This window comes from Manacus candei, unplaced genomic scaffold (genome assembly GCF_025592945.1).
Source record: "Manacus candei isolate 608988 ecotype Guabito, Panama unplaced genomic scaffold, ASM2559294v1 h1tg000057l, whole genome shotgun sequence".
NCBI lineage: Eukaryota > Metazoa > Chordata > Aves > Passeriformes > Pipridae > Manacus > Manacus candei.
In genome coordinates this window covers 14,371,418-14,393,591 of record NW_026138105.1, presented here as the reverse complement: position 1 = coordinate 14,393,591, position 22,174 = coordinate 14,371,418, and the positions used below count along the sequence as shown (strand labels likewise).

Below are 22,174 nucleotides of genomic sequence, written 5' to 3'. Positions count from 1 at the left end.
AGTTGCATTATCTGTGGCATTTCCATCCTCAGCACCTTGGGTTTCCAGCCGGAGCTGGAATAAAAATAAACAAAATAAATCCATGTCCCCGCAGGTGCCAGGTGAGGGAGGGAAAGGCAAGGCAAGGCAACACAGAGGTGGAGCAGGGAGGGAGAGAAGTGACAAGCTGAGGTTTCGGGTAACCAGTTTAAATATCTTTTCCTCCAGTGATCCCACCTTAAAGGCATGAAAAAAACTGTCATGATGCAGAGCATCCCTTGAAAAGCCAGCAGGACAGGGAGAGCTGCAGAGCACTGGTGACAGAGTGGTGGGCACCCTGAGGTGATGTGAGGGAGAGCAGCAGTGCTTCACCCAGCACCTTCCCTCAGGAACGGGTGCAAGCCCACCTGCGCAGGCACCCTTACACCCTCTGCCTGCAGAGGCTTCTGCTCTCCAAAGGGAGTTTGGAAACAGGCAGAGAATAAATTATGGAACTTGGTGGAAAAATGATGTTTGCCAGTGACTTTGAGAGATTTCTGAGCAGGTTTTATCTGTGCTGGTGTTTCATCTGGGGGCTTCTATTCCCGTGTGGGAGTGTCAGGAGGGCTGGTGCTCTGTATCCCTGGGTGCAGCTTTCCCACTCTCCAATGGCTGTGGAGAGCAGCTGCACAGTCGGGGAAAAAGCATTTGGATGAACATTCCATCTGCCTGGTTTGCAAGTGAAAATAAGGCTTGTCCAATGGCCAGCTCCACCCAGAGCAGAAAATCAGACCCTTTGGCAGAGCAGTGCTGCTGTAATGAAACTGAGCTGTGCTGAGACTGCCAGTCCTTGAATGGGAAAGATCTCACGTGGTTTCAGAGAAGTTTGGGGATGGATCTGTCAAAACTGCTGCTTAGGGTTTTTGGCACCTCCTGGGGACACCCACTGAAGGTGGATGTCACCCTGTGGCCCAGCCCACCCTCTGCACTGATTCCACATTGTCTTCTCCCTGCAGCACATCCTTCCAGGCCTGGAACTGTGTGGGCTTGCAGAGCCATGATGAAGCTCCTGCCTGTTGCTCCTCTCCTCCTGCTTCTCCTGACGACACTGGAAGCCAGACCAAAACCTGCAGGTGAGCCCCAGATGGTGGGGAGGAGAAAGAACTGAGAGTATTAGGGTAGTGGAGCCCTCGGATGACAGCTTGCTGTGTGAGGTGGGGGGACATGATGCCTCTTCTTTGGAGGCATCCCCAGGAGGATGGAGATCCCCCCAGATGTGAGGCCCAAACTTGCCAGTGCTGCCATGGGGGGTGGGAGCCTCAGCCTGGCCCCAGAATGGTGGGTCTGGTGCCACTTGCTCTGGGCATATCCCCAGCTTTGACACAGCCCAGCTCAGGGCTTGTGACCCTCCTCCCCATGGGCTGTGACCTTGGCAGGACATGCAGGCATGAGGGGGAACCCCCTCCTTGCATGAGTTTCCAGGGTGGGGGGACACAAAGCAAACCCAGGGATAGCAGTCTGTCTCCTTTCAGGGCAAAGGGATCTAAATCAATCTCAGTTTAAAACCAGTGAAGGATCCAAATAGAGAAAGGAGTAGGTATGTCTCAGAGACCTTTGGAGCAGTTGAGATGATAGCCTAGGTCTGGGCATCATCCCAAGGGGACTCAAACTGTTTGCTTACCATTAGGGCCAAATTCTCCCAGGCTTGGGTGCACACAAGCCAAGCAAAATATATTCATTGGCATTTCACTTGCTGAACAATCTCCCAATTTTCACTGGAAGTATCATCCTTGTGTCCAAGAGAGTCTCTTTGGCTTGATCTCCACACTGTGCATGCCCTTAGCTTTGCTCTACTCTGTCTCATTTTCTGCCCTGAAAAAAAACACAACCACAACAACCCACAGTCAGGCATGTCTCCCCAGCCTGTTGGCCCTGCTCCCACACTACCAGCATCTTCCGTGACTTTACTGGGCAGTGGGAAGGTGCTGGTTTGTGGGGGCTACCCAGACCCACTCTCTCCATCTCTGACTGAGCACCCCTCCAGCCACCCAGCAAGGATGGCTCTGCTCCCAGACCTGCTCCCCGCAGACAGCCACGAGGCTGAACCGTCTCTTTGCCCCCCTCCAGCCCTGAAGTGCAGGACGGGTCCCCTGGACATCGTGTTTGTGATCGACAGCTCCCGCAGCGTGCGCCCCTTCGAGTTCGAGACCATGCGGCGCTTCATGATTGACATCATCGGCAACCTGGACGTGGGCCCCAACGCCACGCGGGTGGGGGTGATCCAGTACTCCAGCCAGGTGCAGAACATCTTCTCCCTCAAGACCTTCTTCACGCGGGCGGAGATGGAGAGGGCCATCAACAGCATCATCCCGCTGGCCCAGGGCACCATGACGGGGCTGGCCATCCAGTACGTCATGAACGTGGCCTTCACCGCGCAGGAGGGCGCGCGCCCTCCGCACAAGAAGATCCCCCGCATCGCCATCATCGTGACGGACGGGCGGCCCCAGGACCGTGTCACCGAGGTGGCCACCCAGGCCCGGAATGCTGGCATTGAGATCTACGCCGTGGGCATCCAGCGGGCAGACATGAACTCGCTGCGGGCCATGGCCTCGCCGCCTCTGGAGGAGCACGTCTTCCTGGTGGAGTCCTTTGAGCTCATCCAGCAGTTTGGGAAGCAGTTCCAGGACAAGCTTTGCGGTGAGCGAGGGATGCTGCTGTGGAGTTGCAAGGGTGGCCCTGGTGTCTGCTCCTCACCAGGGATAGAAGATGTCCTTCAGAGGGGTGTTTGGGGTGGCTGCCCCTGCTAGGAGCGGTGTGGATGGGGAAGCAACCTCCCCAGTGAGATCCTGGGACAGGGCACTGCTCAGTGTCCATGTCTGTACACTGGAAATCAGTGGCTGAGCACTGGGACTGGCAGGGCTGGGGCTGTGTGGGTCGTCCCAGTGGCTTCTGCTGCACGGACAGGGCATATTCCAAAGCTGGGTGTCCGGTGTGCCCGTGGGCCACTCTGATGCCCGTTCTGTCTTGCAGGAGTGGACATGTGTGTGGAGCAGGAGCACGGCTGCCAGCATAGCTGTGTCAGCACCCCTGGCTCCTTCTACTGCGAGTGCAACCCCGGCTACAGGCTCAACGTGGATGGAAAGACCTGTTCCCGTAAAAACTCTTTTTATTATCCAAACTCTCATAGGGAGCCTGTAGTTATGGGTCCCATGGAGGGAAGCTGGGACACAGCAGAGGACCCAGCAAGGCCAGCAGCAGCCTGGGTGCTCTCTTCACTGGGCCCTCTGCTTCCCAGGTCTGTAATGACTGCAGACATTCAGTGTTGCCAAATCCCGGCCACACCTCTGGGATGGAACACTTGGGGTTCATATGGCCTGTCATCTGAGGGGGTCTGGGCAGTGTGTATCAGAGGATGCACATCCCAGCACTGAAGAGCGCAGTGTTTTTTCCCTGTATTTTACTTCAAAGCCATGTTAGTCGGCCTGGTCACCACACCAGGACTTTTCCTTCTTGTCTCACGGTGCTGGGAGCTGCTCTGAAGTCCTGGAGCGGTCCCAGGGAGGCCGGGACAGGAAGGTGATGGGTGTCCTGTTCCCCTGCAGCCATTGATGCCTGTGCAGATGGGAGACACGGCTGTCAGCACCACTGTGTCAGCACTCGGGGGTCGTACTCGTGCCGCTGCCGGCCAGGTTACTACCTTGGTCAGAACAAGAGGAGCTGCATTAGTAAGTGATGGTCTCCCTCCCTGTCCCTTCTTCCTTTGCTCCTCATTCTCCCTCTCCTCTTGTCTTTCCCTTTCTGCCCTCACTTCTCCTTCTCTCACCAGTGATCGATTACTGCAGCTTCGGGAACCACAGCTGCCAGCACGAGTGTGTGAGCATTCCCAGCGGGCACTACTGCCGCTGCCGCAGCGGGTACACGCTGCAGCCCGACGGCAGGTCCTGCAGGGGTAGGTCCCACCGTGGCACACGGCACAGGCTGTGCATATGGCAGATGCCTTTATGTCCTGCCCTGTCCCCAGGGGAAGGGCTGTTCCTAGACCACTCCACCTGAACGGGGACAATCCCCTGCCCTTGGCTTGTCTTCCAGCCACTGACCTCTGCAACGGGGTGGATCACGGCTGCGAGTTCAAGTGTGTGAGCACGGAGGGCTCCTACCACTGCATGTGCCCTGAGGGCCAGCAGCTCCAGGCTGATGGGAAGACATGCAGCAGTGAGTACTGGGACATGGCTCTTGGCATTCTCCTTGTCTGGGCTCTCCTGGGGAGGGCTCACCTGAAACTGGGCAGGGGGACTCTAAGTGGGACTTTGAGCTAGTTTGGAAGAGGATGGAGAGCTAGCTGTGCCTGGGGGAGCACCCTGGTGCTGCAGGGATGGATGCTTGTCTCCTCAGAGACATGGCCCAGAAGATGCACAACTTTGAGGAAAGGTTCAGGGAAAGAGAGACCTAGGAAAGACTTTCACAGGGTGTTGGGGTGCCAGTGGAGGTTTTTGGGCTGAATCCTCTGCGCATGCTTTGCCTCACTTCCCAGCTGCAGTTCCAGGGGCTCCCCACAGTGTCCCGAAGCCCAGAAACTCTGCCCCAGCCCTGGGCACCTTCACTCTGTCAGTGCCCATGGCCAGGCTGGTCCCCTCTCATCTCCCCCCGTGCTTGCAGAGTGTGGAGCTGGGCACGTTGACCTGGTGATGGTGATCGATGGCTCCAAGAGTGTCCGTCCCCAGAACTTTGAGCTGGTGAAGCAGTTTGTGAACCGCATCGTGGACCTGCTGGACGTGTCCCCCCACGGCACACGGGTGGGACTGGTGCAGTACTCCAGCCGCGTCCGCACCGAGTTCCCCCTCAACAAGTACCACAGCGCGGATGAGATCAAGAAGGCGGTGATGGATGTGGAGTACATGGAGAAAGGCACCATGACAGGCCTTGCCCTCAAGCACATGGTGGAGCACAGCTTCTCTGAGCTGGAAGGTGCCAGGCCTCTCTCCCACAACATCCCCAGAATTGGGCTCGTCTTCACAGATGGACGCTCCCAGGACGACATCTCCGAATGGGCCAGGAGAGCAAAGGAGTCAGGTGTGGGGGGTCTGGGGAACCCCAGGTCACCGTGCTTTGGGCATCCTGGGATGGTTCCTCAGGGTGGCTCTGGGGGAGAGGCTGCAGCATCCAGCCTTGGGGGGCTGCATCCCCTGGGTTGGCAGGGGCAGACGTGCTCTGCTGTGGTTGCAGGGTGCTCTGAGCAGCGTCCTTCATGCAGCAGCCTGCATCACCACAGTGCTGCCTTGCTCCTGCCCATCCTTCCTGAATTCCTGCTGTGTGTTTGGGAAGCCCAGAGAAAATCCTGCATCCTCGGCTTTGCCCTCTCTGGGCTCGGGGCTGCTTGCTGTGGGGTGGCCAGCACAGTGCTCAGGATCCATCCTTGCCACGCAGGGATCGTCATGTTTGCTGTGGGCGTCGGAAAGGCCGTGGAAGAGGAGCTGAGAGCGATCGCCTCCGAGCCGGTGGAGCAGCACTTCTCCTACTCAGCGGACTTCACCACTATGACCCACCTTGTGGAGAACTTCTCTCTGAACATCTGCCCAGGTGGGTGCTCCTGGACACGCCAGGAGACTCGGCCCCAAGCCAGGGGGGGCCCTCTTGTGCCCAGAGAGCCAGTTGGGGTGGTTTGTGTGTCTGTCACTCCGTGTCAAATACCCCAAGGCTGAGCTGGGCTGGTGTGAGCCTAGGTTGTCTCTGGATCTCACCAGGCTCTTGTGAGTATAGAGGTGGGTCTCAAGGAGGGTTTTGGGAGAAGAAAAGATGGAGCTGGGGGGATTAATTAAAAAATGGGGGGGTTAATACAAAAGTGTTAATGTGAGCAGCCACCCCCATGCTGTTGCATGGGCAGAAGTTGGGATGGCACCCTGCCCCAGCTCCAAAGGTAGCCTTGTCCAGACCTGTGCTTCTGCTGCTGGGTGCACAAGGACCACAGTGGGTTTCTGTGAAGGTCCTCCTGCCGTGGGAAAGGCTGGGGCTGCAGATGTGGAGTCAAGATGCCACCTGCCACCCCAACCTGAAGGCAAAGTAAAGCTCAGTGCTGGCTGTCCCTGGCACACTATGACCACGTGTGTGACAGCTCTGCAAGATGCCAGATGGGATGCCTGGAAAAGGACTTGCTGGGCTAGCAGGGATGCAGCCTGGTAAAAAGAGAGAGGCTGAAAAAAAAAGGCAAAACAGTGGGAAGGGCCATGAGGCTCAGATCCAGTCCTGGTGGGTGGCTGTAGGGACAAGGGAGTTGTACAGCAACAAGGGAGGGCCGTGGGGGCAGTGTGGGGCTGTGGCTCTGACTGCAGCCAAACCCCCACATCCCAGAGGAAGGCAAAGGGGAGACAGAGATCCGCAGCCCGTGTGAGTGCGAGGCACTGGTGCAGTTCCAGACGAACACCGTGGCCATCCTGCAGAGCCTGACGGAGAAAAATATCCTTTATGGTGAAACCTGGGCTTGCTTGGGTGTAGGGCAGCTGGAAACAGAGCTCACACAGGGAAGGGAGGGAAAGTTAAGGGGGGTGAGAAGAATTTTAGGCTTCTTCAAAGGGAAAAAGCTCTTTGCCCCCACACAGTCCAGCTCATGCTGTTTCCTTAGCACGCTCACTTGCTCAGATGACAGCCAGACTTGAAGACTTGGAAAAGCAGATTGCCAACAAGAAGTGATCCTGGTAGAGGGCTGCAGCACTCGGGGCACAGGGATGTACAGTAGCTACATGACATTATTATTGCTAGGTTATGGTAAAGCATCAGTGTTCGTTCTTATATCTCAAAATCCCTGGGGGGATGTGGATTGTATTTAAAAAAAAATCCTAAGAACACCAAAAAGGAACTTGATCAAAACCTCTGCTGTGAAGCCAAGGGGTTTCACCCATCGCTGTTGCCTCGTTTCTCCCAGCTGGAAGGTGTGGGATGAGGGGAGATGACCATGTGGCCAGACAGGTCTTTGGACAGATGTGACACCTGGCCTTTCCACAGAGCAACTAGGATGAGCCAGCCCTGCACAGCCCCTTTGGAGCCTGGCAAGCTACTTTGCAAGAGAAAAATCCTACAGTGGTGTCACCCTGAGAGTTTCTCTTGTCTCAGCATCTGCTGCCAAGTGGTGGGGCAAGAAGAGCTGGGTGGCACGGGCAGGGCCAGGAATGCCTGTCCAGCTCCTGCCATGGTGCCAAGGTGGGCTCCCATGGGAAAGCAGGTGGCAGGAATTGTCAGATCCCTTGGCCCTAGTTTGGCAGAATTATTTGGGAATCGGTATTATCTTGTTTGGTTTTATAATCACATAGCAAAATGGTAATTATTCTATCAATATGTATGTGTGTGTATATATCTATGTATATTTAATTTTGAGAGCAGAGTAGTGCTATTTTGAAACTCATCTTTTCTATAAAGGAATTTCTATCCTGACAATAAACCCCCTGAAGATTTGTATGTCACGTGCCTCTCCTTTCAGCAGGGCTTCAGAGTCCCAGAGGTATCTCTGCATCAGGACAGGGGCCTCTGGCTTTTGGAAGTTCCCCTGTGCTCGGGCTCCACAAGTCCTTTGGGGAAATCTTTGCTCTGTGGACAACCCCGGCCCAGCCTCAGCTGGAGGGAGCCAGCATGACATGGATGCTGTGTCCCCACTGCCGGGGTTTGCTTTGGAGCCTGTGCTCGTTGGAACACAGGGATCTCCAAGGTGAACTGGGGGATGGACCCACGGCCTGGCCCAGGCGCCCCATGGAGCCATTCTGGGGTGTGTGCTGGGACAAGGGACAGACAGGACCTGCTCCTGACATGTCCCTGCACACTCTACAAAGAACCAGCACCATCTTCATTCCTTTGTCTAAGCACAAAAGTGTTTCCTTCCTCTGGAGGGATAACACAACATTCCCCACGGTTCTCCATGAAGCTGCAGCCCCTCCAGGGCTCATCCCAGCCCCCAGCACTGAGTCCTCAGCACAGGAAGGACATGGACCTGCTGGAGAGAGTCCAGAGGAGGCCTCAAAGGTGCTCTGAGGGCTGGAGCCCCTGTGCCCTGAGGAAAGGCTGAGAGAGTTGGGGTTGCTGAGCTGGGAGAAGAGAAGGTCCCAGGGAGGCCTCAGTGTGGCTGGGCAGGAGCTGAAGGGACCCAGAGGAAATCTGGGACAGAGTGTTCAGGACCACCAAGGGGGGGTTGCTTTGCACTGAAGGAGGTCGATTTAGGTTCGACCCAAGGAAGATGTTTTCTTCCAGTGAGGGTGGAGGGGACTGGCACAGGCAGTGCTTGAGAGGCTCCATCCCTGGGAACATTGAAGGGCCGGTTGGACAGAGCCCTGAGCAACCTGGTGTGATGGAAGGTTGTTCAGGTTAGAATGAGATGATCTTCAGGGTCCCTTCCAAGACAAACCATTCAAGGATTCCATCATTCCATGATTCCCATCCCCCACTGTGGAGCGGCCCCACAACTCCTGTGACAGCTCCCGGAGTTGTGTCCGTGTTCCATGTGGAATGGCCAGCACCCAGCGACGAGCACAAAGCAGCCCTGCTACCATTGCACCTTTCTGGAGCTCCCAGTGCACCCTCTGCCCTGACCACCCTTCACCCGACTCAGAGGCCACCCTTCATCCTGCTCCCAGCAGACTGTCCTCACCTGCTCCCTCCAATACCCATCAGTCCGGAACAGTAGCTGCTGTGTGGATCTTGTCATCCATCCCAGCAGGATGCTCCCTCTTGTCCTGATGAAGGTACAGTGCTGTTCCATGGAGGTGGGCACCCCCCATGGAGGTGGGTTGGAGCTCTGTGGGAGTGGTGTGGGACAGGGACCCCATTCTGAGACTGTGCCCCCTGACATGGGCTGCCGAGACAGGGAAGAAGAGACGGAAATTGATAGTGTATTGGATAGTGAGGAAACGATGGAGATAGATCTGGAAGAGGATGTGGAGGAAGAGATGGAGCCCCACTGGCAGAGGTCACACTCTGCTTTAATTTTCTTTGCACACTCTTGGTATTAGGAGATGCAAATCCCGCCGGGCTCTGTTCCGTGGGATCCCATCTGGGACCTGGTCCTGCCTCATTAATGTGTCTTCACTAGGTGGCACCAGACACCAGCGCTCACGAGGGTGCTCTGGGCTGTGGGCACCCCCTTCTCCCGGGCACCCCGAGGTGCTGGAGGCGGCCCGGAGGGGAGCAGAGCATCCTCAGCCATGAGCTGGGGAATGTATGGTTGGATGGAGGGGGGGATTGATGGATGGAAGTCATCATCAGGCTGAAAGCACTTCATCCCCTGGTAGGGGACAAGGGCTGCTTTGCAGGGCACAAGCTGTTCCTTGGGCACTTAGTGCACCTTTCTAAGGCTGGGGGACCCAGGGCTACTGGTCTCATCCCTTCCATCCCCAGGGAATACAAACTGGAGAGCCTTGCTCTGGCTGGGAAAATGCAGCATCTGCCACAGCATTCTGGGCATCTCACAGCTCAGGTCTTGCTGCCTCGGGAGGAGGCTCAGAGAGTGGTTTTCATGTAGAAGAGCATGAGCCATATGGAACGGGGACTGCTCTGAGGGACCCTGGGGCCATGGGTGCTGCACGGGGCCTGCAGGCAATCCTGTGCCCAGAAATGCCTGGGTCCTGGTTAGTCTGTGGGAGTTCACAACAGAAGGAGTTCAGACTATTCCCCCTGCTATGAATAAAGCACTATTGAATACGCTTCAGATGGATTTCTTCCCCTCCATCTTCTCTGCAGCTTAATCCAAGCCTTGTTCCTTTGTTTTTTCTCCTCCCTTGGAGGCATAGGTCCAAGCCCCACCTCAGCCAGATCCTGGCACCAGATGGGAGCACAGCATTGTCCTCTCCAGCCCCAACAGCAGCTGAGTGCCAAAGGATTGCTTAAAAATTAATCCAATGCTTGTATTTCTCATTAAAAGTGCTAAATTGTTGGTGCACAGCCCAGAAAGTCTATTTGGGTTGGCTATATCCTCTGCTGGTTATTTAATAAATGACTTTACAAAGAGCTAAATGCAGCCACAGAGTTAACAGGGAAATCGGACAATAATTAACAGATATCCAGTAAGTTAATGTGGCCCATTAAGACTTGAGAATGGAAGGTTGAAAAGGAAGCAGTGCAGTAAGATGCCCACTGTGCCCTGGCTGGAAGGTGGTGGCTCCAGAGGCTGGGTCAGTGCAATGGTGGGGGGCTCAGGGGCTGCACAGACCATCTAGGGCTGATATTGGGCTTTTGCTGCTCCTCACCCTTCCTGGTTACAAATCAGGGGCTGCCCCAGCCTGCTCTTTGTGGGAATGTGGAGTGTTTGGCTCCACAGGGACATTCCCAAAGCCTGCTTCTGGCACAGCTTGGTTTCCTGCCAGCCCGAAAAGTCCCACAGAAAGGGTCCAGGAACCCCTTACACAAGGTGAGGGGGCCGTTGACCCACCGGTGGGAAATGGAGCAACTTCCCATTGCCCAAGGGCAGTTAAAGAAAACGGATTTGCCTGGAGGCCGGGGAAGCAGGGGGTAGCATTCCTTGGAAGGGAGGAAGAGATGGAGGGCTGAATGCTGGTGGGACCTCTGCCATTCAGACAAGGAATACAGTCCCCATTCCCTACAGCCATCAAGAGTTAGGGCTTAGTTGAGCTGTCCTTGTGTTCCATGATGGCTGATGACAGGGCTGTGAGGAGTGGATTATCCTACCCCAGCGAAGCCAGTCGCTTTCTTCCAGCATCAACCTGATTCCTACAAGGCAGCAGCCACCCAGAGAAGATACTGGGGTTCAGGTGACCCCCAAAGAGGTTGAGAAAGACTCACTCTTGGCTAAGCCAAAGCTGTTTTCCCCATATTAGCTTATACCCGCAGTGGGACAGGAGTCAGGAGGGTTTGGGGCTGGGGCAAGTTACCTCTGGGAAAAACTTGAAGGATCATTCCTGGGAAGGCACAGGCAGCCTCATGCTGATCCGGATTGTGCTGTGAGGTTTGGTTTGCAGATCCACATGCAAGCAAAGTAGAGAGGGGAAACCCACTTCATAGAGCCCCAGAGGGGAACATGGCACGGTCACCACAATGGTTTCTCCTGAAGGATACCTGCAGAAGGGTATTTGCCCAGAAGAAAGCAGCTTTACTGCCTCCAGCCTGCCGGGGGAATGATGCCTTGGACCATCTTCCCTTGGCTTGACCCTCACCCCAGGTGTGGTTGCAGGGGACAGTTGTGCAATGGAATAACGTTTTTTTGAGCAATTGAACAATACCCTCTGTGTCTTGTGCAAAAGGCTTCCAGAAGACACAACGCAATAGACAGAGGAAAAAAGGTACAAACATCCTGTTCACCACCCCCATCCTCCCGAAGGGTTTAAATGTCCGTGTGCCACACCTCTCACACTCACACCTCCCACACTCACACCTCTCACACTCACACCTCACACAGGGCAGCATGAGGTCGGTGGCCACCCTTGTCCTGGTGGGGATGCTCATCCTCTGGGCAGAACTGCCAACAGGTACGGGACATCCCAGGGTAAGGTACAGGGAGGAAAAGCTCACAGGTTGGGAAGGAGTCATGTTTACAAGGATCCTGTGGGAGGGAAAGGAAGAGGAGAGGAGAGCAGAGGGGTGTTTGCTGGGCAGCATCTCCCCAGGGTCCCGCAGTTGCCCTGGAGCAAACAAGTCCCTCCTCTTGCAGGCAGCGCCTGGTCCTGCCCACCCGTCCGCATCGTCTGCGCGATGCACAACCCCCCGAACCAGTGCAACAGCAACTGGGACTGCCCCGTGTTCAGGAAGTGCTGCCCCACCTACTGCGGGAGGAAATGCATTCGGAAGCCCAGCAGAGGCCCCATCCACGGTAGGAGCTCGGGAGCCCCCCCGCCTGTGCCCCCCTCCCGGGCAGCAAAGGGGGTGTGATGACGGTGGGCAGGGAGCTGTTTCCCCCTGCCAGAGCCCTCCACTGTCAGGATGGGGGGTGGCTGGTGGGCAAACATGTGGGCTGAGGTTACTCTGAACACCAGACCCAAACTTCTTTCCCTCCCTTTCACCAGTGTGAGCTCGGCTCCCAGGACAGACCGAGGGCCATCTCAGCATCCCCATGCCACCTCTGGCCCCAGCCCATGCTCAGACCACCTCGGCCCCAAGATCACTCCATGACAGCTCCTGTGCAGTGCCATGTGCCACCTGCTTGCCCTCTCCCTCTGCTTCTCCACTGCCATTTTAGCAAATAAAAGAGGCTTGTCTAAGGGGTGCTTGTGGTGTGTGATTCCTTTCCCCACCTCCTCCTGCCCCTCTCTGGGCCCGTCCTGGCACACAGCCGCACTGCTGGTTTCACCCCAGAATTTCTGCCTGTGGAAGAGAACAAAAACATTCTGGCTACACACCAGCAGTGTGGTTAGGGGCTGGCTTCAAGGAGAAAATCCATCCAGGGGCACACAGGCCCAAGTGGTGCTGAACCCCTCACTGGACCTGAGCTGGTGGGGAAAACTCAGCTGAGGAAACTTGCCTGGGAAAGCCTCAAGCCAGGACAATAAAATCACGGCTCCAAGGGGTTCTTGTAATTTTTGTACAGCTGAGTGCCAGGGACAAAAATTCAGGAAATGCCAAGAAATATCATCAAGAGCGAGCATGTGCAGCCTGAGGGACCCGCCAGCCTCTGCCCAGTGTAATAGCAGAGCCAGGCACTTACACCATGTGCTGCAGGGGCAGAGCATCACCCACCCTGTGCTGGTGCCCAGACAGTGCCTGCCAGCCCTCCCCAGCCCACGGCTGATGCCAGGCTTGCATGTCCCATTCTCAAGAAGCAGACCCAGCCCAGACTGGGAGATGAGCCTGGTCTGTCTGCACACACTGCAGAGAACAGAGAGGAGCTGGTGCTGTGTAAGGGCTCGGATAATGATCCCCACTGCCTGCCAGGCACGAGCCAGCCAATCTGGAGAGCAGCAGCAACTGGCCATATATTTAAACTACCCAAACACAGCAGGATGGAGCCTCTGGCTCTGGGACTGACCCCTAGCGTGGCCCAAGGCAGACACTGGAAGCTCCCTGGCCAAAACTGGGAAGAGCATCTGCTGGAGTGAGTCCTTCTATGGTCCCCCCCATGGAGGAATGGGAGGGAGACAAAGACTCAGAAATTATTCAGTGATTGAGAAGGAAAAAGTCCTATGGTGAAAAACCACCTCTCTGCTTAGCCTGGCCACAGGAGGGCAGAGATAACTGGAGAGCTCCTGCAGTGTTAGGAAGGCTGGAAATGCCAAGTGATCCGACAGGGACAGGCAGAACAAGAGCTGGGAGCTCATCAGCCAAATAATAGTAACCACAGCGGTCGTGGATCAAGGGTTGGACTTGATGATCTCGAAGGTCCCTTCCAACCCAGCTGATTCTATGAAATTCAGTGTAAATTCAGACATTGCTTTTTTCCAGTGCAGTGTCCTTCCAGGGGAAAACTACTCCTGACACCAGCCCAGCCCTCTGCGTGGGGAGTGCTGTGCCACACAAGCCGTGGGGTGAGAGGGGCAGAACCCCAGCGCTCTCCCAGCCATCCCCACAGGCAGGATGGGGCTGGCAGCCGCGGCGGAGCAGCCTGATTACACCTCCCGCGGTCATTAGTCACAGATCACAGCCCTCCTCCCCCATCAGGACCAGCTATTATCAGCTATTAAGCAGGCATTTCCATGCAGCTGGCTAATTTGATAATGCTGCAATTATCTTGGTTTGTTAACAAGATTAAATTGCTAATTGGTTTGATTAAGCACAGAGCTCCAGGCATGGGGTGCCTCCCAGCTGGCCCGAGGGATGCCGTGCCCGGGGCAGCAGCTCCTCTGCAGAGACAAGGGCAAGGCAGGAGGGGCTCATCCTCCCAAAAACTGCTACCTGGGCCTCCAGATCTCCATGTGATGGCCTGCAGAGGTCCCCCTTCCTGCTCTGAGACAGAGTCAGCCTTGCCTATGTCACCCCTGTCACCCAGCTGATGGCCCAGGAAGGCAGGAGTAGGTGGCTTTGAGTCCAGAGGATGCTCTGGGGACATCTAGTCTGTCTCAGTCCTGCTGCCTTCTGTTTTGGAGAAGTCAGAAACCCCTGAGGCAATGCACCAACTGCACCTCCACTTGCAGCTGCATCAACAAATCCTCTGCCCTGCTCTCCCCAGGCACACCTACCCCTGCTGTGCACAGCATTTCCAGCTGTACCCAGCACTGGATTAGACTCACCTCTATGTCCCCATGCAACAGCACCTGCCTGGGAGGAGCTGGGCACTGCACCAAAACGCACAGGTCAGAATCACTGCTTGTGCTAAGCTCCTGGCAGTGTGCATTGGCTGAACCCTCTGGATTCAGGTCTCTGGGGAGGAAGGGAATTTCCCTCTGTGTCCTACGTAGTGTCAGCAAGACAGCAGGAAAAGCAGGAAGTCCTGTGCCAGAGAGGTGCTTCCATGCTGGTTCTTCCCACACTACCTGCTCCCCCCAGGCTAGAGCAGCCTGGAGATGGAGAGGTTCCCCTTCTCTGCCTGGGGGCTTACCACAGCTCAGGACTCACTGCTGTGAGATCCTCTCCTGGGACAAGCCCACCAGGTCTGGTGCTGGGAATGTTGTCAAAGGCTGTGCTCAAGGCCCCAGCTTTGAGTTAGAAACATCCATGGTGGCACATCACAGCAGCAGCACCACCACAGGGCAGGGAGCCGGCAGCTCCTTTGGCATGTGGCAGGTCTGGCTTATTCCACCTTCCCCCAAAACAGGGGGTTTGGGGCCAGTCACTCTTGGACAATTCCCAAAGGGAACATCCAGCACTCACCACCATCCCAGGGGGTGGAATCCAGAGTGTCTCACCAGGGATCCATCAGCAGAGAACAGAGAGGAGCTGGTGCTGTGTAAGGGTTCAGCTAATGATCCTCACTGGGATCACAGGGGCAGCCTCATTCCACACAGTGTCCTTTGTTTCACTCTGAAATGTAGACAGGGCAGAGGAGGGAAAAGTCAGGTCTTACCCAGAGCAAAGCAGAACATCTTTAGTATTTTCTTGGAGCCTCTCCCTGCATATGTTATGCTCTGGCTCAGGAGACTGGGTGGTTGGGGCCTGAATACAGAACAGTTTGGTGAACAAGAGTGATGTGAGACCTTTTCAAGAGATGATTTAAAACAGCCTAATAAGAATTACTACAGCTTTGACAACCTTTGAAAAGGGAGGGTTATTTAGCTAGCCTAGCCCAGGAGTGGAAAGCTGAAGTCCCAGTAGGATGCAGCAATCACATCAGTTCCAGAGGGGAAAATTCCCTGGGCTGAGGGAATCCACTCAGCAGTGGCTCTGCCCATGGTCAGGTGCTATGCACAGCTCTCATCATTCCTGCTGAGGAGCAGCAGTATTCCAGGTGGGAAGAAGAGTCAATACCATTCTGCTTCCCATAAAATAAATAAATATACACTGCTGCAGAAAAATAAACCATTCTCACACTGCTGAAGGTCAACAGATGTATGAATTCACTCTGTGCTTTCTTCTGAGGGATGATTCATGTAAACTCAGCTCCTCACCTGGACCAAGACACCCTCCAGTGGCAGGGAGAGGGTGGTCAGGGCCAGAGCTGTCTCGTGCCAGCTGATGCCCTCCAGCATTTTCTTTCTGAAGACACAGGGGTGCCTTTTTCCTTGGCTTCTTTGGCCAGGATGCACCACTAACCATTCCCAGTGCCCTCCCACCCTCCTCAGTGATGGGCAACACACAACACTAGCCCCTACCAAGCTGGGAGGGCAGAGGGGGAGCCACATCCTCAGATTGCACAGTGGAGGGAGGCTGTGTCTGCCACCAGGAAGCCTTTGAGCCGGGCTGGAGGCTGTCCCCTCTGCCTGGCTCTGGCACATCGCCCCAGACACGCAGTGCACCCAGCCCTCTGTGAGGTGGGGAGCCCCAGAGCAGGGGGGTCTGACAGGGGATGGGACCACGGCTAAGGGATGTCAGAGCAGTCCACTGTGATTTCTCTCCTGCCTAAAGTGCTGCCAAACCTCACAAGCTGCTTGTGACAAAGCCCTTCAGTCTGGCACAGGACAGCTCTGCGTGACCTGCAACAGCCAAGAGGCAGCAGAGCTGTGCTGAGCCATTTGGCTCCATTCCCCCTTCATCCCACCAGGAATCCTCAGCAGGCTGCTCTCTGCTGCAGCCACACACAGTTGCACACCCAGGAAGCCTGTCAGATGCTGGCAGGACTTCCCTGAGCCAGGGAGCCAAAAGGGAGGCAAAAAAAATGAGGCACTAAAAGCACCCTGTAGCTGAGGAAGATCCCTGCATGCCAGCAGTCCTCATCCCCATGCAGAAAGAGAGAAAAGGAGACAGAAACCTCTTCTCTCTGCAGTAAGCCGTGCTGCATGGAGGCACATGTGAGGGCTCAGCAGGAGACTGGCAGTGGCACAGGCAGGGCAGCCCTGCTCCATCACCCCTGCCCCCTCTGTTACCCCATCTCTCAGGGGGACACTCCCTCTGCAGTCCCTCAGAGAGGCTGATGACTGCATTCAGCCAAGCAACTGGGATGTTCCACAAATAACAGCTCTGGCAAAGGCTGGCAAAGCACTTGGAGACTCACAGGAGGCAGTTTGTAGAGAGTAAAGCATCTCCCATAGGCACCAGCCCTTGCTCACACACAAACCTATGGCACAAATCCCAACTCAGGGCCATAAACTCACCACACCCCCAAATCCACCAGCACAGGCACAAGGGTACCTGTCCACTCCCTCCCAAATGGAGCCATTGACCTGCAGAGAGCCCCTCCCAGCTGAACCCAACACCTCCCTAAAGCAAAGCGTGGATGGGAAGGGTGGGCTATTTATGCTGTAGGACAGCCCAGCGAGCTCCTGCCACACCCCAGCTCCAGCTGCGGAGGGGAAGCCATTCCCAGCTCCCTCAGGTCCCACCAGCAGCATTACACAGGGGAATTCCTGCCTCTTCAGCCCTGCCTGTGCCAAGGCACACACAGATGCTCCTTTCCCCGGCGCTATGTAGGTTAATAACATGCAATGTGATGGCAAGACACGGGGAACCGCAACACGATGTCAATATTTAGCTTTTACACGTTTGGCTAATTAGAGAGCAACCTGTGATTCCCTGGGAAGGAGGCACGGCTGCTTCGCCCCCCTCCCTCCCCTCCTGCACGCTCCCTGTTCCGACGGGATAAACGTCAGCTCATTATTTCTGGAGTTCGCTGGTCGCAAACGGTCTGTCCCAAAATGCTATTCCCAGGCACTGGATGTCAGAAATCATTATACTAAATAAAGCTCCATGAATGATTCATGAGGCTGGGTTTCACATTAATCAGGGAGAGCTGGGCAGAGGCACCGCAGACCCGCCGTGTTGCGTCCCTGCACGGCCGGGCTGACGGAAAGGTTTGGGCCTTCAAGGCACAAATCAGAGATATGGTGGCAATCAGAGGAAGACCCTGGCCCCAGCATGATCAAAGCCTGACCCAGCAGGGGCCAAAAGAGGTAGCAGGCCTTTGCCCAAATACCTTTCTGCTTCAGGAGCTCCTGTGACTCGATCACGTTAATGAGCCCAGGGCAGGCGGCTGCTGCTACGAACACCCTGAGATGCACGACTGCTTTCCACGTGAGCCCTGGTGCCCAGCACAGGGCTGGGCCAGTGCTTGGGACTCATGTACTGACTCCCTGGCACTGTGCACCATGGTCTCTAAAAATAGAAAAATGTTTTCCCGACATGTCATGGGGAGGCTCCTTCCAGGGCCCAGGCAAATGGGGCTTCTGCCTGGATCCCATGTTGCATCCCAGCACAGGCTGCCCACCAAAAGGTGTCTTCCTGGGACACAAATGCTTCTTGCACTGCTCCAAGACTTTGGAAAGAAGGTAGCTGTGTCTCCTCTTGTTATTTGAATCTGCCTAAAAAGGCAAGCCCTGAACTCTGTGGATCCATGAAAGAACAAAGAGTGCCCTCAACACAGCAGGCGGTGGAAGGAGATGATGAAATGTGGTATCCTGTGTGCATTATGCAGGAAAAAGTGCCCATGCCCCTCCCTGCCATCCAGGTTCAGCCAGTGAGCTCTTATCCACCTGCATCCCACATCTTTGGTTTCTCCTCCGCTGCTTCCTCAAAGATTCCTAGAAAAAAGCCTAAAAACTACAAAAATACAGCGACAAGCAGCCAGGCTGGCTGTACTTCAGGGAAAAATCCACAGCCAGCCCTGCAAATCTGGGCTCTGACATGGACACAGCAGTGATTCTCCATGCAGCAGCAGAGGAATATCTATCAGGAGGCCGAGGAGCCGTCAGACACCCCTGCTCCCCCCCGCCGTGGCTCTGCAGCCTTCCCAGGGCTGGCAGTGAGTCACCAACCCTGAACCACGGCAGGGCTGAGCCACTGCCAAGGGCTCCTGGGGGAGTGAGGGGGTCCTATGCCAGTCTGGGCCCCCAGAGCCACCTTGCAGCCCTGCGTGGCACATCCCCCCACTCCTGAGCACTGCAGGGTGGTCACTGATGCTGCAGATCAGTCTCAGGGAAATGGCATCTCCCTTTATCCTTGCCCTCCCCTGTTAATTACTGCTCCATCCTGCCTGGACACGCCAGCAGGAATGAGAGGCCACCACCCGCTCCCTCCATGGCCGTGGGTGTGCACATCCATCAAAAGCAAAATGCAGGGCAAGTGTCTGCCCTGCACGAGCCTGTGGAGAGTCAAATCTCGCTGCACTCTTGGTTACCCACATGATTCAACCTGCAATATTGTAAGATTTAATTACAATTTAAGTTGTGCTCCATCTTCATGTGTCTCTCTCCTGGCAGAGAAAGCAAGAAGTGAGCCTGTGCTGCCTGTGCAAGTGTGGGTATGATGATTGTTTCTTGTGGCTTTCTCTGTACTGGTAAATGAAATGTCCCTGGGCTGGCTCTGGCACCAAAGCTGGGTGTCAGGGAACAGAGCAAGTCCTGCTATTAACCTTTCCTCTGACACCACGCTGCCCTTCTGCCAGCACCCCTGCCTGTGACAGCTCCTAGCCCTGCTGGGAATGGTCTGGAAAGGGCTACCTGGCCCATGGGAAGCCCTGGCCTGAGACATTCCGGCAGATTAATGATGAGTCTGGGAATGGCCCTTGGTTTTGTTGAATTCAATTTTGGGTTTGTGTCCTGGGTGTTGGAGGACAGTGAAACAACCTCGGGCAGAGAGAGAGCAGAGGGAAGGGATGCAGCACATGGAGATTGCAAGTTGCTGTAAGATGGAGGCAATGCATATGCTCGAGGCATGTGGGAGCCCTCCAGGTAGTAAATCACTGCTCTGAAGTGGCTGACCTTACACTGCAGCATCTCCCTGCTCCCTCTCCGGAGGCTCTCCACCTATATAAAAAATAGCCTCCACTGCGGTATGACTTTCCAGATTTCCTCATGTTTCCAGTTACAGCTTCAGAGTCCAACCCCAAGCCAAGGTCTCCAGCAACTTCAGGAATGTTCATTAATCTTTCCTGGCTCAGGCACCCAGTGGGCTCAGTAAAACTCCAGTCCAGGAGAGCTGCAGGCTGTCAGAGGCATGGGCTGTTGCAGGCCATGCTCCAGAAGCCTATCCTATGGATGGCAACGAGTCACCTTACTGCAGGGGGCTGGATGTGCAGGTGGATCCAAGGGCTCTGGAGAATGAATGAGGCTGGTTAAATAATTTCCAGCATGAAGCAGGCTGATATTCCCCTGTCAGCAGCACCTACAGACACCCTGTGGCTCTGGGAGGAAGATGGGGGTTGTAGGGATGGGATCCCCCAGAGTTTGTGCCCCCAGTCTTCTCCTCCTGCTTGGAGGATGCTGCCATCACAGCTCGGCTTTCTCTCCCTGGCACCCCATGGGCTGGCTCCAGAGAGAGGCATGGGAACAGGGACAGCTGATGGCACAGGAGTGGGAGTAGCCAATGGCATGGGAAGGAGAAGCCCAAACCCCTCCAGCTGGAGCAACCCCCTCCCAGAGCTCGGGGGATAAACACACCAGCGAGCACAGAAACCACCGGGGAAAAAGACTGTTAGGGAAAGCCCATGTATTTAGTATTAAAGTCTTTGCCACTGAGAAACACAAGACCAGGCTTTTGCATCTGCCCTAATTTAGCTCTTTCCCTCTGGAAAGGACTATTTGTGCAATGCTTTGTGCTCATGTCCCTGGCATTAATCAGCCCCCGTCAGCCGCTGGCTCCACGGATCCCCCTTGCAGGTGAGCTGCTCTATCCACCCTCCCACGTGGCAGGTACCCAGCGGCTCTGGCCTTCTCGAGAGATATCCAAGGGGCTGAAAACTGCTTGAAGATTTTTTTTTTTTCTTTAATTAAAGGGGCTCTGCAGACATGCTACATTCATATATATTTTCCGCTATTTTTTAATTTATTGCTATATCAGCTATTTAAAAAAAAAAAAAAAAGGTAGAAAGAAGAAAGGAAGGGAGCTGCCACAAGCTGAGCGCCTTTCAGGATGACTCACTGCAGCACTGAAATGGCTGCTGGCTTCAGCCTCACCCTGCCTCTGAGATTCTCTTCCAGACTGCAGGAGGGACCACGGCGAGAGGTTTCTCCCCCATCCCCGCGTGGAGGATTGGCCGTGTGGTTATCGACACGATCCGCCCCGGGCTGCGGCGGGCGGAGACCTGCCTTCCTCAAGAGAGGAAGATGGGGGGAGACATGAAAGGAAGAGATGGCGAGGCATTTCCAGCTGACCTGATTTTCTGCTTGTTCCCATCTCCACATCACTACCAGTTAGCTCAGGAGTGGTGGTGGGGGCACGGGGCTGGCCAGTGCCATGGGGAACTGCGCCCTCCCAGGGCAGTGGCAAACCCAGCTGTGCCGAGGAAGGGCCCTTACACCTCAATTTGCTGGGAAAGGGCCTTAAAATGTGAGTCTTCCTTTCCTGCCACAGCTTGCCAGTGTCAGTGCAAAGTCAGGCCAACAAGCTCTGGTCAGCTCATGGCAGAGTCGGGCTTTTTGCCTCTGAGTTTGTGCAGAAAAGGGAAAATTCACCTCAGGTGCCATTGATACTGCAGCCAAGTCTCCTCTGAAGGATTCCGTGATGCCAAGCACGAACCTGCACAGGGCCTCTGCAGCCAGGGAGGTGAACTTCCATCTTCTGCAGCTGCTTCCAGCCAGAGCTTTGACCTGTAGCAGGAGACATGGAGGTATCTCCCCTCCTTCTTCCCAGGGCGATCCCTCCAGCCTGAGGGCAGTAGGGGCATAGCCCCAACAATTCCCTACCTTGCTTCCCACTCAAACTACAGTTCCTCCACACAGCCCAGGGAAGCTCAGCAAACCTCCTGGTGCTGGGAGAGCTGATTTTGGGGGACAGGGCTCAGGTTACTCTGTGGCAGAGCATAAATGGGGCTCTGGTGCAGACATAAAGTGCCGGATGGAGTGGGCGCCCTTGCAGCGCCAGGCACAGCTCCTTCCCTGAAAAATGACTGGATGAGAACTATTTTCAGAAGGGAAAAGAAAATTCACCCTGATCACCGTATGTCAGTGACAGGCGGAGAAAACCCCACGTGGGAGCCAGCCCTCCTCCCACCCTGTGGGCTGCACCCCGCTGGGGCTCAGCACCCACTGTCAGCCGGGCTTGCATCTGCCTGGAGCACACAAAGATGGGCATGTTTATCTTGCAGCTTCCAGGGATGCTCAGCCATCCCTAATTGCCATAAATATAAATGCTTTTTGCTTCATATCACAGAACAGAGGAATTTCCCTTTTTTTTCTTTTCTTTTTTTTTTTTTTGTTTCTTTTCTGAGGCCTCCCTCAAAGTCATCCCTTCCCCCTCCCTCTGCTGCCTCCTTCCCATGTAAACAAGCACAGACACACACAGTCTGACACATCACACACATGGAGACACGCTGATGGCCCTGCAGCGGCCAGCGCTGCCTGGCACAGGGACAGGGCTGGCAGCAGAGCGGGAGGCGGGCGTGCGGGCAGGGGGGAAGATGCTCGCCACTAAAAAGAGCTCTCAGTCCGCCTCGTGCAAGCCCGGAGAAGGTTGAGAGCCCTCAGGCTCCAGCCCCTCGGACTGGAATGAGCGAGCCGATGATCGGATGCAGAGGGTGGTGTGAAGTCTCGCCCCGGTGCGAGCCGCCTGCCTGACACAGCTGCTCTGTGCCGGCTGCAGGAGCGATGAGCCATCGCTGCGGGGACACGCAGCCCCGGCCGTCACCCCGGCAAGGTCTCTTTCCCATCCTGTCCTTCCCGTTTCTCTGCTCCAGCAGCTGACTTCTGGGGGAGTTGGTGTGTTTGCAGCGCTCCCCAGGCTGTCTGGGGATGGCCCCGGGCAGCGGCGGCAGCTCGCTGACCTGAAACCCAGC

The 22,174-nt window shown here is 55.5% G+C and overlaps 2 protein-coding genes across 2 annotated transcripts; both read left to right on the top strand.

The window, feature by feature from the left end:
* The first annotated feature begins 1,018 nt into the window (after nucleotides 1-1,018).
* On the top strand, nucleotides 1,019-6,888 carry MATN4 (matrilin 4). Its single transcript, XM_051803032.1, has 10 exons — nucleotides 1,019-1,091; nucleotides 2,086-2,655; nucleotides 2,989-3,111; nucleotides 3,561-3,683; nucleotides 3,785-3,907; nucleotides 4,048-4,170; nucleotides 4,615-5,028; nucleotides 5,383-5,535; nucleotides 6,304-6,408; nucleotides 6,584-6,888. Exons 1-10 carry the CDS (start codon nucleotides 1,019-1,021, stop codon nucleotides 6,640-6,642), a joined length of 1,866 nt encoding a protein of 621 aa, XP_051658992.1. The 3' UTR covers nucleotides 6,643-6,888.
* Nucleotides 6,889-11,346: 4,458 nt separating this feature from the next.
* Nucleotides 11,347-12,134, top strand: LOC127477973 (caltrin-like protein 2). Its single transcript, XM_051803084.1, has 3 exons — nucleotides 11,347-11,414; nucleotides 11,597-11,755; nucleotides 11,949-12,134. Exons 1-3 carry the CDS (start codon nucleotides 11,351-11,353, stop codon nucleotides 11,951-11,953), a joined length of 228 nt encoding a protein of 75 aa, XP_051659044.1. The 5' UTR covers nucleotides 11,347-11,350; the 3' UTR covers nucleotides 11,954-12,134.
* Nucleotides 12,135-22,174: the final 10,040 nt, after the last annotated feature.